The sequence below is a fragment of the Dipodomys merriami genome, unplaced genomic scaffold (genome assembly GCF_024711535.1).
Source record: "Dipodomys merriami isolate MVZ:Mamm:240054 unplaced genomic scaffold, mDipMer1.0.p SCAF_497, whole genome shotgun sequence".
NCBI classification, from domain to species: domain Eukaryota; kingdom Metazoa; phylum Chordata; class Mammalia; order Rodentia; family Heteromyidae; genus Dipodomys; species Dipodomys merriami.
Window position 1 is genome coordinate 674856 of NW_027206065.1, and position 15951 is coordinate 690806.

The following is a 15951-nucleotide window of genomic DNA, read 5'->3' on the forward strand; positions in this document are numbered from 1 at the left end:
TACTCCAAACACAACAATAGGGGAGGAACAAAAGGAGGAGGAAGGGGGATAGGAGAAGAACAAGAAAAGAGGAAGATAAAGAAGGAGAAACTGAATCAGCCTTACTATAGAGGCTTTGAGAGGAGGACGGCTTGAGAGTCTAAGAATGAGACCAAGCCTGGACAACATACTCGGAACCAGTTTCAGAAATTAAAAAGCTGAGTGTACATTCTTGTAATGCCATCACTCAAGAGGCTGAGGCAGAGAACTGCTAGGTCCAGGCCAGTTTGGCTATATAGTAATACCAAATAATCTCATTTTAAATACTCCAGTGAAACCAAACCAAATGAACAATTATTTCTCCTAAACTAACTATATATTCTCTTTGTTATGATTATATAATACTATTAGGATAAACATGTCTAAGTACTACAAATGGACACATACATTAATCTTAAAATAAGTTAAATAGACTGAGTGCTGGTGGCTCATGCCTGTAATCCTAGTTACTCAGGAGGCTGATATCTAAGGATCTCAGTTCAAAGCCAGCCCAGGCAGGAAAGCCTGTGAGACTAGTATCTACCAAAAAGGTGGAAGTAGAACTATGGTACAAGTGGTAAAGTGTTCCACCCTTGAGTAAAAAAGCTCAGGGACAGTGTCTACGCCCTAAATTTAAGCCCGAGGTCTGGTGTATGCGCGCGCACACGCACACACGCACACACAAATTTTATACAGAAAAATAGAAAAATACATAACTATAAACTTTCTTCAATAAAGAATATTTACATAATTAACATATTTAAGGAGGGAGGAAAAGGGAGGACAAGAACAGGAAGAGGAAAAAGTAATGGGAAATGAAAGGCTAGTGAGAGGCAATTGGGAATCAAGTATTTCTACTCAATAAGGCCTTTATGAAAAAAGGCAATTAAATTCCTTCATATAAATGTATTAAATATGTGATCTTTTGGTATTTGTTGTAGTTGTAACATCTGAAGGCATTTAGCAGGCTTCGTTATCTCTAAACACTTTATCTGTAATTTCTTGAAACAGAAACATGCACATTTGAAAGGTAGAAAAGCAACTGTTTATCATATTGACAGTCATGAAAGAAATAAAGGCAATTTTAAGCTAAGAAAATCAGAAATTCAAAATATGAAAATTGCTTTTAAGTATTGTGATATGAAAACTTTTTGAGTGATACAAAAGATGATTCTATAAACTTTAAATGTTAGCCTGATATAAAACTTTTCATATCTAAAAAACCATGGAAGTCCATTTATTTGAGGCCCTATACTTTTGCTGTGTGACTAAAAGTAAACAATGATGACTTTTACAAGAATCCAAGTTGCTATTACTTATATATTCACTTTAATACACATCTATAAGGCATACATGAACTAAAGCAAAACATTTTTATCCTGCAATTTTTACTTACCTAATATTTTCACAGCATAATGAGGACTTTCTAAGACAATTCCTTCTTCTGTGTCAAATATGGGGTTATCTATTCCAGTCTTTGGAGGAATTTGGGCTAGTTTCTTAAGTCTCATGGAAGAATTAAGGTCCAGTTCTTGCTTTTTCCCTTCTTCCTCTCGCCTACGTCTCATATCCTCCTGTTGTTGTCGAATACGCTCCAATTGTGCACTTCGTCGTACTGGCATCATCCTAGTGCCCAAATCTCCTGGGCAGTCAACAGCCATCTCTCGGTGCCTCTGATGTTCCTCTGGTGATGCAAGATCAACATTTTTTATTCCGTTGTCTGATTCCTCTGTAACATGCCCATTCATATGGAATGTTGTCATGATTATCTATAAAAACCTGTACCAATTTATATAGATCAATTTTTCCTATAAAGCCAATCCTCTTGATTCTGTAGTATAAAATCCATGTTACTTCAAAAAACAAAAAAATTTTTTAAAAGAAACTTCTCACATCACATAATAATGCTATGAAAAGGTATCCATGAAGGAAATCTAAGGGGAAAGATGGAAGGGAAAAACAGTATAAGAATTACAATATAAAACCAGATTTTACATAGCCCTTTTCTACTCTCTATATAATACAGAAATTTAGTAGATATATGATTTTGCTCTATAGATTAAGTGTATTCCTTGTATTTTACGAAGAATGCTGAGAAAATCAAGCCATTTCCCTTCCCCCCAATAATTCTCAAGAATTTTTTTTTTTTTTGGCTTGGTTGTGGGGCTTGAACTCTGGAGTTGGGCACTGTCCCTGAGCTCTTCAGCTCAAGGCAAGGGCTCTACCACTTGAACCACAGCACCACTTCTGGTTTTCTAGTAGTAATAATAATTGCAGAGGAGAGTCTCATGGACTTTCCTGCCCAGGCTGGCTTTGAACCATGACCCTCATATCTTAGCCTCCTGAGTAGCTAGGATTACAGGCGTGAGCCACCAGCGCCCGACTAACTCTCAAGAATTTGAAGCATACCATTCACCTTTTTAAAAATGATGTTTTGGGCTGGGTGCTCATGCCTATAATCCTAGCTACTCTGGAGGCTGAGATCTGAAGATTGTGGTGCAAAGCCAGCCCAACCAGGAAAGTCCAAGAGACTCTTATTTCCAATTTACCACTAGAAAACTGGAAGTGGTGCTGTGACTCAAAGTGGTAGAGTGCTAGTCTTGAGCTGAAAACCTCAGGGACAGTGCCCAGGCCCTAAGTTCAAGCCCCACAACCAACAACAACAACAAAAACTGACACTGGAAAGTTTAGTAAAGTGAACAAGTAAAAGTTTGGGGTATTAATTCTGTAAAGGTGCTTCTTATATAAATAGTTGTTTAAATACCTGAAGTTGTCTCAGCTCTGTAATTTGTTAATTTCTAAACCAATTGATGACAGTCAATTTCTCATATGTCAAGCTAACTTGGTATGGTGGACAACTCAAAATACAGGAAATATTTGAAGGAAAAACTAATGCATTTTTAAGGGGGGTGTGAGATGGAGATGCCAAAAGTACAAGAAACTTTATAATTAGAAGCAAAGGCGCCTATAAATAAAACCTACAGAAAAAAAAAATCAGGAGAAAAGAAAACTGAACCTTCATTCTGTCTCTGCTATTTCCATTATCATTATGATTTAAAAAAAAATTTCTGTCTCTGAACCTTAGATTCAATTAGACAAATTTTCAAAGGATTGTTTTGAGCCTTAAATAAGATAATGTATATAGATTATAAAGTGAATACAGAGATATATTTATACTAATTATATGTATTAGTCTGATTCTCATCTTAAAAATCCTCTAAGATTGTTTAGACAAAGTATTTTATTAGATGGTACACTGGCTTTTCATCAAATCATTTCTTGAGCACAAACAGGCAGACTGTTTATGTGTGTAAACCCACACATAGTATCTAATTAGTCTTCTTCTGCTCAGTCTTTAAAAATATTTACAATAATAAATCTACTATCTCCTTGAGTTGAGAAGCGTTAAGTAGTTAGAGCATAATGCCAACTAAGCAAAATGCAGGTGTTTAGCCATATTACTAATGCCAATCAATCTTCCAAATAAACAGAAGACAAATCACTTAATAAACATAAAGACAGAACTAACAAGGAAAACTGTAAGACCACCAATCAAGACAACAGATACAAATAACAAGAACCTATTAAATTTTTTCACAATAATTCTATTAATTTCAGTGTTTTGTTTTTGTTTTTGTCAGTCATAGGGCTTGAACTCTGGGCTTGGGTGCTATCCTTCAGCCCTCAGCTCAAGGCGAGCGCTCTACCACTTGAGCCACAGCACCACTCCCTCACAATAATTCTAATAAACTAGTCTCCCATCCAAATATTAGCTTTACTTATAACCATGTGATCGACATAAGCACCTAACTTACTACTAGTTTGTCTTTTTTCATTAAAATGAGAGCTATTAGACTTATCATTCTTTTTTTTTTGGGGGGGGGGTCCAGTTGTGGGGCCTGAACTCTGGGCCTGGGTGCTGTCCCTCAGCTCTTCAGCTCAAGGCTAGCGCTCTACCACTTGAGCCACAGCGCCACTTCTGGCTTTTTTCTTATGTGGTGCTGAGGAATCGAACTCAGGGGCTCATGCATTGCAAGGCAAGCGCTCTACCACTGAGCCACCTTCCCAGCCCCTAGACATGATTCTTAAATTATATAAATATTCACTATAAACAAATGCAAATTCAGCTTAATGTTTTCATTACAAGTAACCAGAAATTTGTGTAGGAGTTACTGTAATGCTAAGCTTAATTTTAAAATAACCTCGAAGTAAACATTTTAAGAAATTAATTCTCAACTTTTTTTTTTACAATTACTGGACATTAATCAAATTTAGTGAATAGTATATTTTTAACTTTTTTATTCTATAAAAATTATTTGAAATTAAAATTACTGAAAAACTTTTAAGAAAAGATGCATATATTTACTACATTAAATCATGAGAGAAAATTATAGAGCATGCCAAAGAGACTGTATCAAGATTCTCATAACTGGACTATTATTACCATACTTGTTTATTTGGATCCAATCTTTCACTCTCAGAAAAATATTAGTAGGCTAATATTAATCTACTTAAAATACAACTTTGGTTATCTCTCCTGGAGTGTTCATTCCTAGTGGAGAATATGGCCAAGAAAATAAATGATAGTCTTCTCTAGTTGATTTCTTCTTACCAGATTCCAGAGATATAGGCCATGTCTTAATTTTTACAGTCTCAGTACTTAGCCTAATTAATGTCATATAAGGAAATGTCCAAAAAAAGTTTTTTTTAAACTAAACTTGAATAGTAAAATGGTCAGAAAAGTGTTAGGAAATGCTAAAAAACAAACAAGCAAAAAAAAGGATATGTTTCTTTGTGCTACATTTCAACAAGCAACTAAAAAGAAGCCATAGATAGATCTGTTCTGGACAGGTTTAATCACATGATCAACAAGAAGTAACTGTATGAGAGAATGGCACTTTCAGAAAAGAATAGAATGTAGTTAAGGTAAAGCTGGATGGGACAAAGGAAACACATCCTACACAAATAACCACAGAACTCAAAAAGCAAGCAGGAATCCAAACTCAGAAGAGTTGTAGCACTAAAGACCTTTACCTAGAAAGCAGTAAGAATTACAAAAGGATTCTAAGCAGAGGATAATAGTCACATTTGATTTCATAGCAACATTATTTCCACAGAGGTATAGAGAAGTGGTTGCAGCCAGACCAGTTTACCATTTTGATAGCATTTGAAAGAAATGGGGTCCCTAAGCAAGAGAATAAAGAAAAATTGTGTTTAAGAAATATATAAGCTACAGAATCAATGGAACTTGGTGTCTTATTTCATCTAGCAGGGCAAGTAGAAACGATGTAAAAAAGGAGAAGGAAGTAGAGAAGGTAACAGTAACAGATATCACTACAGCTAACATTTACTGAACACTTGTTTATGTGCCAGAAAATACAGTAGTTCTCCCTTTATTTAGTTTTGCTTTCTGCAGTTTCATTTTGTGTTTTTTGTTACCTGTGGCCTGAAAGTATTAAAGGGAAAATTCCAGAAATAATGCAAAAGCTTTAAATAGAATGTCATTATGAACAGTGATAAAATCATGTGCCATCTTGTTCCATTCTGCCAAGAATGTAAATCTTCTATTGAGCACATCCACACTGTAGATATAATACTTTCCCATTAGTCATTAGTCTATTTACGTAGAGGAAAAGCCAACATATATATAATTTGATACAATCCTTGGCTTCAGGCATGTAGAGAACTGTAGAATGTAACTCCTGAGGACAAGCAGGGACTACTGTGTTGCAAGTACTTCACAGTGTTCACTCATTTAAATCCTTCTGTCAATTTTTAAAGTAGGTCCTAATAAGCTCATTTCATAAATGAGGAATGAGGGGGGGCTTACTCATAGAGATGGGAAGGCAGGGATGGTAGGGGGAAAACAAAGGATGAGGCAACAATGCTTGATAAGAAATGTATTCATGGGGCTGGGAAGGTGGCTCAGTGGTAGAGCGCTTGCCTTGCATGCCTGAGGCCCTGGGTTCAATTCCTCAGCACCATATAAGCAAAAAGAAAAAAGCCGGAAGTGGCGCTGCGACTCATGTGGTAGAGCGCTAGCCTTGAGCTGAAGAGCTGAGGGACAGCGCCCAGGCCCAGAGTTCAGGCCCCACGACCGGACCCAAAAAAAAAAAAAAAAAAAGAAATGTATTCATTACTCATGTAATTGTAACCCCTCTGTATGGTATTTTCACAATAAAAAACTTATTTAAAAAAAACAACGAATGAGAATTGATATAGGTCTTGAAGACAAGATAGAAGAAAAAATAAGGGCCAATCAAATCAAAGTCTACAAGATAAAAGAAGCTAACTAAAAATAGGAGGATAGTGGAAGCTATGAGTAAGAAAGTATATTGGGTTCATCTTATGAAAGGTCAAATGCAAATCCTTAATTCTGAAGAAGCAAGAGATTATCATAGGTTTAGAAAGGAAGACTGATTTATACATAAAATTTAAATGAATATTTACCCTTGCTATGGTTAATGAAAGAAGATCCTTGCCTGTTATTCTATTCAGTAAAATTTATTTCCAACAGGGATTTAGAAATCAATGTGTTCAAAATTAAAACTCCCATTTTCCTATAATTTTATCTGCTCATATTCTTTGATTTTCTTCCATTTCCAATTCTAATTAATGCCATTGTATCTTTCTAGATATTCAAGATGGAGTAATTCTTAGGAAAACAGCCTGTGCATTCATACTGCTTAGGATCTAGACTGTGCCTACTCTCTTACCCAGTCTTAGCTCAAATATATTCATGTGGAATCTTACAATTTTACACTCTTGGTTAAGACAGATTACAACTATCTTTGACACTCTGCTTTGACATCAGTCTAGAAGCTCATTGCAGTCAAGAACTAGGCTGACCCACCTTTGAATCCATGTTACTGCCAAGTAAACAGAGGGCTTGAAAATATGATCCTAGGCAGTATGATCCCAACCCTGTCACTCTTAATCATTACTCTTGTTTGGGTCACTAGGTAAATAACAGTATTATTAACCATGCTGGTAAATACAGGAAGAGAATCAGACAGAAGGAAAGACTAATGAAAAGGAATACTAAGTTTCAGACACATTAATTTCAAGGTGACTGCAGATAAAACAGGTAAATAATCCAGTTGGCATCTTGGATATCTCTATAAGACCTGATACCTAGAGCAAGAGATAAATGTTTAACTAAGCAAATCATTCCTCTGTTCAGAGCCTCTGATGGTTTTCAACACCACCTAAAGAATAAAGTCCAGGGGCTGGAAATGTGGCTCAGTGGTAGAGTTCTTGCCTAGTATGCATGAAGCCCTGAGTTTGATTTCTCAGTACCACATAAACAGAAAAAGCTGGAAGTAGCACTGTGGCTCAAGTGGTAGAGTGCTAGCCTTGAGCAAAGGAAGCTTAGGGTCAGTGCCCAGGCCCTAAGTTCAAGCCCCAGGACTGACAAAAAAAGGAAGAAAAAAGAAAGAAGAAGAAGGAGGTGAATTCACCACAAGGTGAATTCAAGCTTTCTGTGTCTTCTACTACTCTTTTGCATTAGTCATTTAATGTAGCTCCTTATTTTTGGCTATTCTTCATCTTTCTCCTTCTTGCCTAAAACAAATCTATGAACTATACTCCCTTTCACCTTCTGTTTTCAAGATCTATCTCAAGGAGCTAGATATGGTGGCCCACAGAATACAAGCTACTCAGAAGGCAAAAATAGGAGGACTGCAATTTGAGATCAATCTGGACAAAAAAAAGTTAGCCGAAACCTCTGTCTCAAACAATAAACTGGATGTAGTGGTACATGGTTAGTCTCAGCTATGAGTGAGGTAGAGTAAGGTAGAAAGATTGAAGTCTGTGGTTGGCCTGGGTAAAAACCAGATATCCAGCTGGGCACTGTGGCTCACACCTATAATCCTAACTACACAGGAGGCTGAGATTGAGGGTCATGGTTCAAAGCTAGCCCAGGCAGGAAAAGTCTGAGACTCTTTTCTCCAACAAACCACCAGAAAACTGGAAGTGGAGCTGTGGCTCAAAGTGGTAGGGTGCTAGCCTTGAGCAAAAAGAGCTCAGAGACAGCATCCAGGCCCCAAGTACAAGCCCCAAAACTGACAAAAACCAAACAAACAAAAAAATGAGATCCCACGATAAAAATAACTAAAGCAAATAGGTCTGGGTATGCTGGCTCAAGTGGCATAGCACCTGCCACTTAAGCAAGCTGAAGGTTCTGAGGTCAAACTCCAGTTCTTTCCCCCCTAAAAAATCCCCTACCTTAAGCCATAACTCCTCCAACACTTCCTAAGTCTTTCCAAGTCAATGTGGTTAAATAAAAAACTTGCCACAGAACAATCCAAAAGACTAACACAAATTAATACACAACGGTTATAAATTATTCTAAAGTTCTTCCAAAATAAAAAAATATATACTATGCTTTATCTTATAGCTTAACATTAAGATTATTATGATTTTTAAGCGGGCAGTCCATGAACAGTTTAGCTCACAAATGTAGTTAGCACAAAAAGAAAATGCTGAAACAAGGATACAGGTTGACCCTTTGTAACACTGAGATGTACAAGACACTATGTTGAAAATGAACTTTTCAACTTGGGAGGGGGAGGGAGGAGTTGGGGAGGAGGGTAGGGAAGAGATGATGGGGAAAAACAAAGGAGGGGGTAACTATGCTTGATAGGAAATGTATTCTTACTTTACTCATGTAACTGTAACCCCTCTGTACAGTATCTTTACAATAATATATACATATATAAAGAAAAAATAAGAGAAAAAAATCCCAGTCCAAAATAACAGTACTTTTTTTCTTTTAACATTTTATTATTAAAAAAATCTTTAAGTAGTTGTACAAAGACATTCCCATTCTACAAAACAGTATATGAATCTACAAGGTGTCTTGACAACATTGTCTCCCATGGCTCCTAAAAAAAAAAAAAAAGTCCTTTGACTTTTCAGTTCAGAAGCTGGTAAATAACTGAAGTAGAGAATTACCTCTTTATATGTAAATAATACTATCTTATGAAGATAATAAGAGTTTACAAGTTACTGGCTTAATTCATCTCTTACCAGTCTTTCAAATAAACTAGAAAGAAAGCCTCAAGGGCCTACATTTTAAACTCATAACAGAATGTCTGTTCCCACCTGCTGTAGAAAACATAAATAATAAAAACAAAAACAATTCTTTACATAGTTCACACAGCAAGAACATAAATTGTTAGGAGGCCGGCCAAAGCTTGCATGAACTGGTTATGGTGCTAACTGCAAACAAATGGAGGAGAAAGGGTTTTGCTTGCTTGAATTGCTTATGGGAGATGGACGTAAAAAGAAGCTAATAAGCTTAGAGAATGGGGAAACTGAAATAACCTAACAGGTAAAAGCACATGAAAACTCAGTACCAAGAATAACATCATTGGGAAACAAGACAGGTTGGCTGAAAACAATTTCCTATATAATCAGAATCCTCATTTTTAGGCAGAGAAAAGATGTACTTCATATGTATAAACATGTTCACAATATATTAATGTCAGAATTCTAATTTTTTTTCAATTCATCTTTCCTCCTCTTTTCCAGTATATAATGCCCTTTGACCAGCAGCTGGGAAGACTCATTAAGTGATCAGCATTCCTTGGACATTCTAAGAGGCTGAACTATTTGTTTCCATAGAAACAGCTTTGTCAGCTAACACAGGATTCAGGCCAAGAATAGTGAAAAGAACTTACATTATGCAAACTGGAAAAACCTTGTCTACTATCTTAAGTTTCTCTTCTCCCCTACCCCCCCCCCACAAAAATTAGGCTAACTTTGTTACTCTGAAAAATAGAAAAGTAAGACAATTAATCAAGTATAAAAGTCTACAGTGCTTTTGAGGGAGATGAGAAGTAAAGAAAGGTTAAATATGATATCCAATACTTCTTTTGCAAACACCTACCATTTTTTAGTACACAGGTAAAAACGCCCTCCCCCACTCTAATCTCCCACAGACATCAAGTAAAATCAATGATGCTGTTTTTACTAGTGCAGTACTAAATGTCAAATGGTTGTCACACTGAAAATTATCTAGCAATTTCTCAAAAGGATAAAATATTCCAGCAATTCTACTAAAAGGAATAAAACAAGAGAAATGATCATCTACGTACACACACACACACACCCCTATGCAAAAATGTCCATAGCAGTATTATTTATAACCAAAGAATAGTGTCCATGATAAATAGGTAACTAAAAAAGTATATAACCAATACATGAATTATTTAGTTAAAAAATTACATTCTACAATAGAGATGAACTGTGAAAACAGAAGATAAAGAAGCCAGTCATAAAAGACCATACATTCTATGACCTCACTTATGAAATGTACAGAATAGGCAAATCTAGAGACAGAAAATATGTTAGTGGTTTCTTACAGCTGGGGATATGTGGGTGGGCAGGAACATTATGACAAAAGTGTACAAGTTCCTTTAGGGAATAATGTAATGTACATATGATGGTTCTATATAATTCTGCATATAGTAATACCACTGAGTTATACACATCAAATGGATGAACTGAATGACACATATATGTTAATTATACCTTAATAAGCCTTTAACACACACACACACACACACACACAGAAAATTCAAATCTTAAAAGACCCACCTTAAGACTCCTAGATCCAATAAACACCTTCAATAATATACCAGTATACAAAAACTTAACATACAAAAGTCAGTAGCTTTTGCACACATAGCGCACAATCACTGGAATGAAGAGTTTATAGTATAGGAGAAAATTTTGCCAGCTATACACCTAACAAGGGATTAATAACTAGAATATACAAAGAGCTCAAAAAACTAACCTCCCAAAGAATCAACAACCTAACTGATAAATGGGCAAATGAATAGACAATTCTCAGAAGTAAAAGTGGCCAATAACTACATGAAATGTCCAATATCCAAAGCCATAAAGGAAATTCGAATCAAGTAACATTGAAATTCCATCTCATTCCAGCCAGAATGGCCAACATCCAGAACACAAACAATAATGAATTCAGGTGAGGATGTGGGGCGGGGGGGGGGGGGGGGGGAGGCACTTTTACTGTTCATGTGAATGTAAACTAATACAATCACTAAATCAGTATGAAGGTTCCTCAAAAAACTAAAAATAGAAGTACCATACAATTCAGCAATACTACTCTTAGGCATATATTTGAAAGAATTTAAGTTGGGATACAATTGAGTCCCTTGTATAACTGTGTTTACTGCAGCACTGTTTACAATAGACAAATTATGCAAACAACCCAGATGTCTTACAACACATGAATGGGGTCAAGAAAACTGTTACATATACATATTAAGAGTATTCCGCTATAAAGAAGAATGAAATAATGCCATCTGCAGGGGACTAGAGACTGTGATATGCTAAGTGAAGTAAGCCAGGTTCAAAAGGACAATGGTCACATGTTTTTTCCTCAAACATATACAAAACTCACATAGGACCATAATACTATATATAGCAAGGAGGAAGAGGAAAACAAAGAAAATGTTTGCAATTGTAGAACTGCTGAGGGGAAAAACACTGAAAAGGAAAAGAGAATGTTAAGAAAACTGTTACATATACATATTAAGAGTATTCCGCTATAAAGAAGAATGAAATAATGCCATCTGCAGGGGACTAGAGACTGTGATATGCTAAGTGAAGTAAGCCAGGTTCAAAAGGACAATGGTCACATGTTTTTTCCTCAAACATATACAAAACTCACATAGGACCATAATACTATATATAGCAAGGAGGAAGAGGAAAACAAAGAACATGTTTGCAATTGTAGAACTGCTGAGGGGGAAAACACTGAAAAGGAAAAGAATGTTAGAGGGTGAACAATAACCAAATATACCATGCATCTGTGAATTAAGACAGGAAAATTTAGAAAGCTGTTGAAAAAAATTGGGAAGTAGGGATGGGGAAAGTGAGAGTAAACAAGAAATACTGAATATGCCTGTAGGAAATACCGTGGTGAAATTCCTTTGAACAATCAGGATACACACACCAAAAAAAGAAAAAAAAGAACACAAAACAGAATCTATGTTTCAGTGACTGAGGAGGTAAAGGATAATGAATATATAGGCAAAGCACTTTAGGCATCATGTATGAAAATGGAACAATGAAGCTGCTGAAGGGAGGAGGTTTGAAAGAGAATTGAGTTGAATGAGTCTGATCAATATACATTGTTTGGTATGTAAGTATATAAAAATTAAACCATTTTGTAGAACTGATAAAATAAATTAATGGGTACTGGTTATTTATGCTTATGACTATAATCTTAGCTACTCAGGTAGCTGAAATCTGAGGATCATGGCTCCAATACAGCCCAGGCAGAAAAGTCCAAGAGACTCTTATCTCCAACTAACTAGCAGAAAGCTAGCTGTAAGTGGAGCTTTGACTCAAATGGTAGAGAACCAGAGCTCAAGGTTCTGAGTTCAAGCCCCAGGGATAACAACAACAAAACAAGAAGTATTACTAAAAACACCAACTCTCACCAATATTGGTAAAAATGTCAAGAGGTAGGGACCACTTATCAGTCTCTTAAAAATTTAAACCTACACTTAAAGCCAGGCATGGGTGGTTTTAGGATTATAGGTGTGAGCCACCCATGCCTGACTCTGAATAGACTTTTCTTAAGAGAAAACACAAGAAAGCTCAACAATGTTAACGACTAGGGAAATGTAAATTAAAACTACGACAGCCAGGCGCTGGTGGCTCACACCTGTAATCCTAGCTACTCAGGAGACAGAGATCTGAGGATCTCAGTTCAAAGCCAGCCCAGGCAGGAAAGTCTGTGAGACTCTTATCTCCAATAAACCACTAGAAAACTGGAAGTGGCACTGTGGCTCAAGCGGTAGAGCGCTCACCTTGAGCTGAAGAGTGCAGGGGCAGCACCCAAGCCCAGAGTTCAAGCCCCACAACCGACAAAAAAAACCCAACAAACTACATTATTTTATACTTATCAGTATATTAAACTTGTCAGTAGATTAAATCTGACAATTTAATATTGGTTTGTCAAAGCAACATCTACATTTTTATATGTTCATTGCAGGACAATTCACAACAGTTAAGTTACAGAGTCAACCTAAGAGTTGATAAATGGACAAAGTAAAATGAAAAAATGAATGTATGTACACAATGGAATACTATTTGGTCATTAAAAAGAAGGAAACTCACTTTTTTTTGGTGCCAGTCCTGAGGCTTGAGGCCCTGAGCTTTTTTTTTTTTTTTTTTTTTTTTTGCTCAAGGGAACACTCTAACCACAGTGTCACTTCTGGCTTATTATTATTAGCTAGAAATAATAATCTCATGAACTTTTCTGCCCAGGCTGACTTTGAACCACAATTCTCAGATCTCAGTCTCCTGAGGAACTAGGATTACAGGTATGGGCCATTGGTGCCTGGTAGAAAATGTCGCTTTCATAAATATGAAAAGACTTGGAGAGTATTGTGCTAAGTGATTTAAGCCAAATACAGAAAGACGAACACATTTTCATCTAGGTGTAGAGCAGAATGGTGGTTTCAGAGGGTCATGGGTGGGGGAATGGGAAGATGACAGTCATAAGGCAAACAGTCTCAGGAAGAAAAGGAATATATTTTTGCATACATGACAAACGTAGAGCATTATATGTTTCAAGAATTTTGGATATTTTCAACCATAAAAAATGTAGAAGGTATGAGAAGAATCTGATAACACAAGAGACTAGATTCTGAAGCTAAAAGGAGAAAAAGAGAACAATAAATCCCAAGGTGGATTGGGAGGCAGAAAACAACAGAAAAAAATGGCAGAAGAAAAGCAGCAAGGAGTTCTAAGCTAGTCTCTGCCTCCCTAATTGGGGTAGAGGAAGCTAAGACAACATTACAAGATCAGAAAGATATATCTGTTTTTATTTTTGTGTTAAGATACTGGAGCATAGTGGTAATTAGTCCTCATTAGCAATTATCACAAACACAAGGTTGTGGTTTGACAATTACAATATATTCTGTTGCCAAGCTTCCTTACACTGAGTGGAAAAGCATCCAAACACAGCATCTTAAGTACTGAAATTGATTATTTGATAATTGAGCCATAATCTTCCAATGTAATAACCAGGAAAATACATCATAACCCAGCTACAATTCAATTTTATGTAATCTGTGAGAAATCACCAACCAAAAGGACACAGAGATAGAGATTTCTACCAAAATTTGCCCTAAGCTATATAAGCAGCAACAGCAGAAAAAAAAATCTTCACTATATTCATTGGGTGCCAATGTCTCACAGCTAAAAATCTGGAGGAGGAAGAGATCTCAGAACTCTGGTTTGAAGCCAGTCTGGGCAGGAACATCTGTGAGGCTCTTACCTCCAATTAAGCTTTATGAAAAAAGCCAGAAGTAGACCTGTGGCTCAAGTGGTAGAAAGCTAGCCTTGAAGGGAAAAAAAAAAATCAATCAGGGACAATACCTAGGTCCTGAGTTCATGCCACAGGACTGGTACTTGCACAAGGGTGCATGTGCACATAAGTACGTGCGAGTGTGCATGCACGCACACACACACACCATCATTAAATTAATAACTAAACAGGTAGCATCTCTCCCTCTAAAGCTAACAACTCCCCAATAAATGACTTAAGTGATAATGAAGAAGAAATATAAAAAACTTTAAAAAATGTAAAACAAAGATCAATAAAACTAATAAGGGTATAAGCAGCTGAACAAATTCAAACAGGATACAATTAAAGAATTCAGATAGCTGAATGAAATAAATAAGACAACAGGATATGAAAAAAGAATTCTATAAAGATACAGAAATTTTTTTTTGGTTCCGGTTGTGTGGCTTGAACTCTGGGCCTGGGCACTGTCCCTTAGCTCTTCAGCTCAAGGCTAGCACTCTACCACTTGAGCCACAGCACCACTTCCGGCTTTTTTCTTTTTGTTTATGTGGTACTCAGGAATCGAACCCAGTGCCTCATGCATGCAAGGCAAGCGCTCTACCACTGAGCCACCTTCCCAGCCCAAGATACAGAAATCTTGAAAAGAAAAATTGGAATCTTGGAACTTAAGAGCTTAATAGCCCAAATAAAAACCCAACTGAAAGCCTAGACAATGGATCAGAACAAGTTAAAAATGGTTCAGTCAGGATTGAATCCGAAGTAAAGGAATTAGATCAAGCAAAGATGTTGAAAAACAAAACAAAACAGTAAAGGTCTTACAAGACCTCCTGGACTCAATCAAAAGATCAAGCCTTTGTCAAAAGCCAGTTACTGGTGGCTCAGGTATTATATTCCTAGTTATATTCCTAGCTATTTAGGAGGCTGAGATGTGAGGATCATAGTTTAAAGCCAGCCTGAGCAAGAAAATCTGTGTGACTCTTATCTCCAATTAACCACAAAAAAGCCAAAGTAGTTTAAGCGGCAGAGCACCAGACTTGAGCAAAAAAGCTAAGTGATAGCACCAAACCCCTGAGGTTCAAGCCCCAGCATACACACATGCATGCACACACACATGCATGCACGCACACATACATGCGATTAAATTTTAGCTGGGAACTAGTGGATGATGTTTATAATCCTAGCAACTCAGAATGGCTGAGATCTGAAGATTGTTGTGTAAAGCCAATGCATGCAGACAAATCACTGAGACTCTTATTTCTAATTAACCAGCAAAAAATCTGAAATGTAGATATAACTCAAGTAGTCAAATGCCAGCCATCAGTAAAGAAGGCCAAGCTAAACAGCAAGAGTCTCTTGAGTTCAAGCCCCAGGTTTTGTTTTGCTTTTTTTTTAAAATTTTTTTATTGTAAAGATACTATACAGAGGGTTACAGTTACATGAGTGAGGTAATGAGTACACTTCCTCTTGAACATTGTTACCCCCTCCATTGTTTTCCCCCTACCATCCCCTCCCTCCCTCCCTTCCCCAGGTTCTTTTTTTTTTTGATTGTGATTAAGTGATTACATAATTTCCGGAAA

The 15951-nt window shown here is 36.6% G+C and overlaps 1 protein-coding gene across 2 annotated transcripts in view; it reads right to left on the bottom strand.

Moving 5' to 3' along the window:
* Nucleotides 1–15951, bottom strand: part of LOC138809400 (protein PALS1) — an 85586-nt gene that overhangs the window by 37415 nt on the left and 32220 nt on the right. The window contains exon 2 of one of the 2 annotated variants that reach the window (XM_069995924.1): nt 1415–1702. In XM_069995924.1, coding sequence (XP_069852025.1) covers nt 1415–1679 — 265 coding nt within the window. In that variant the 5' untranslated portion in view covers nt 1680–1702. Of the gene's footprint in view, nt 1–1414; nt 1953–15951 lie in introns of both variants that reach the window. The other variant, XM_069995922.1, reaches the window with a different exon arrangement.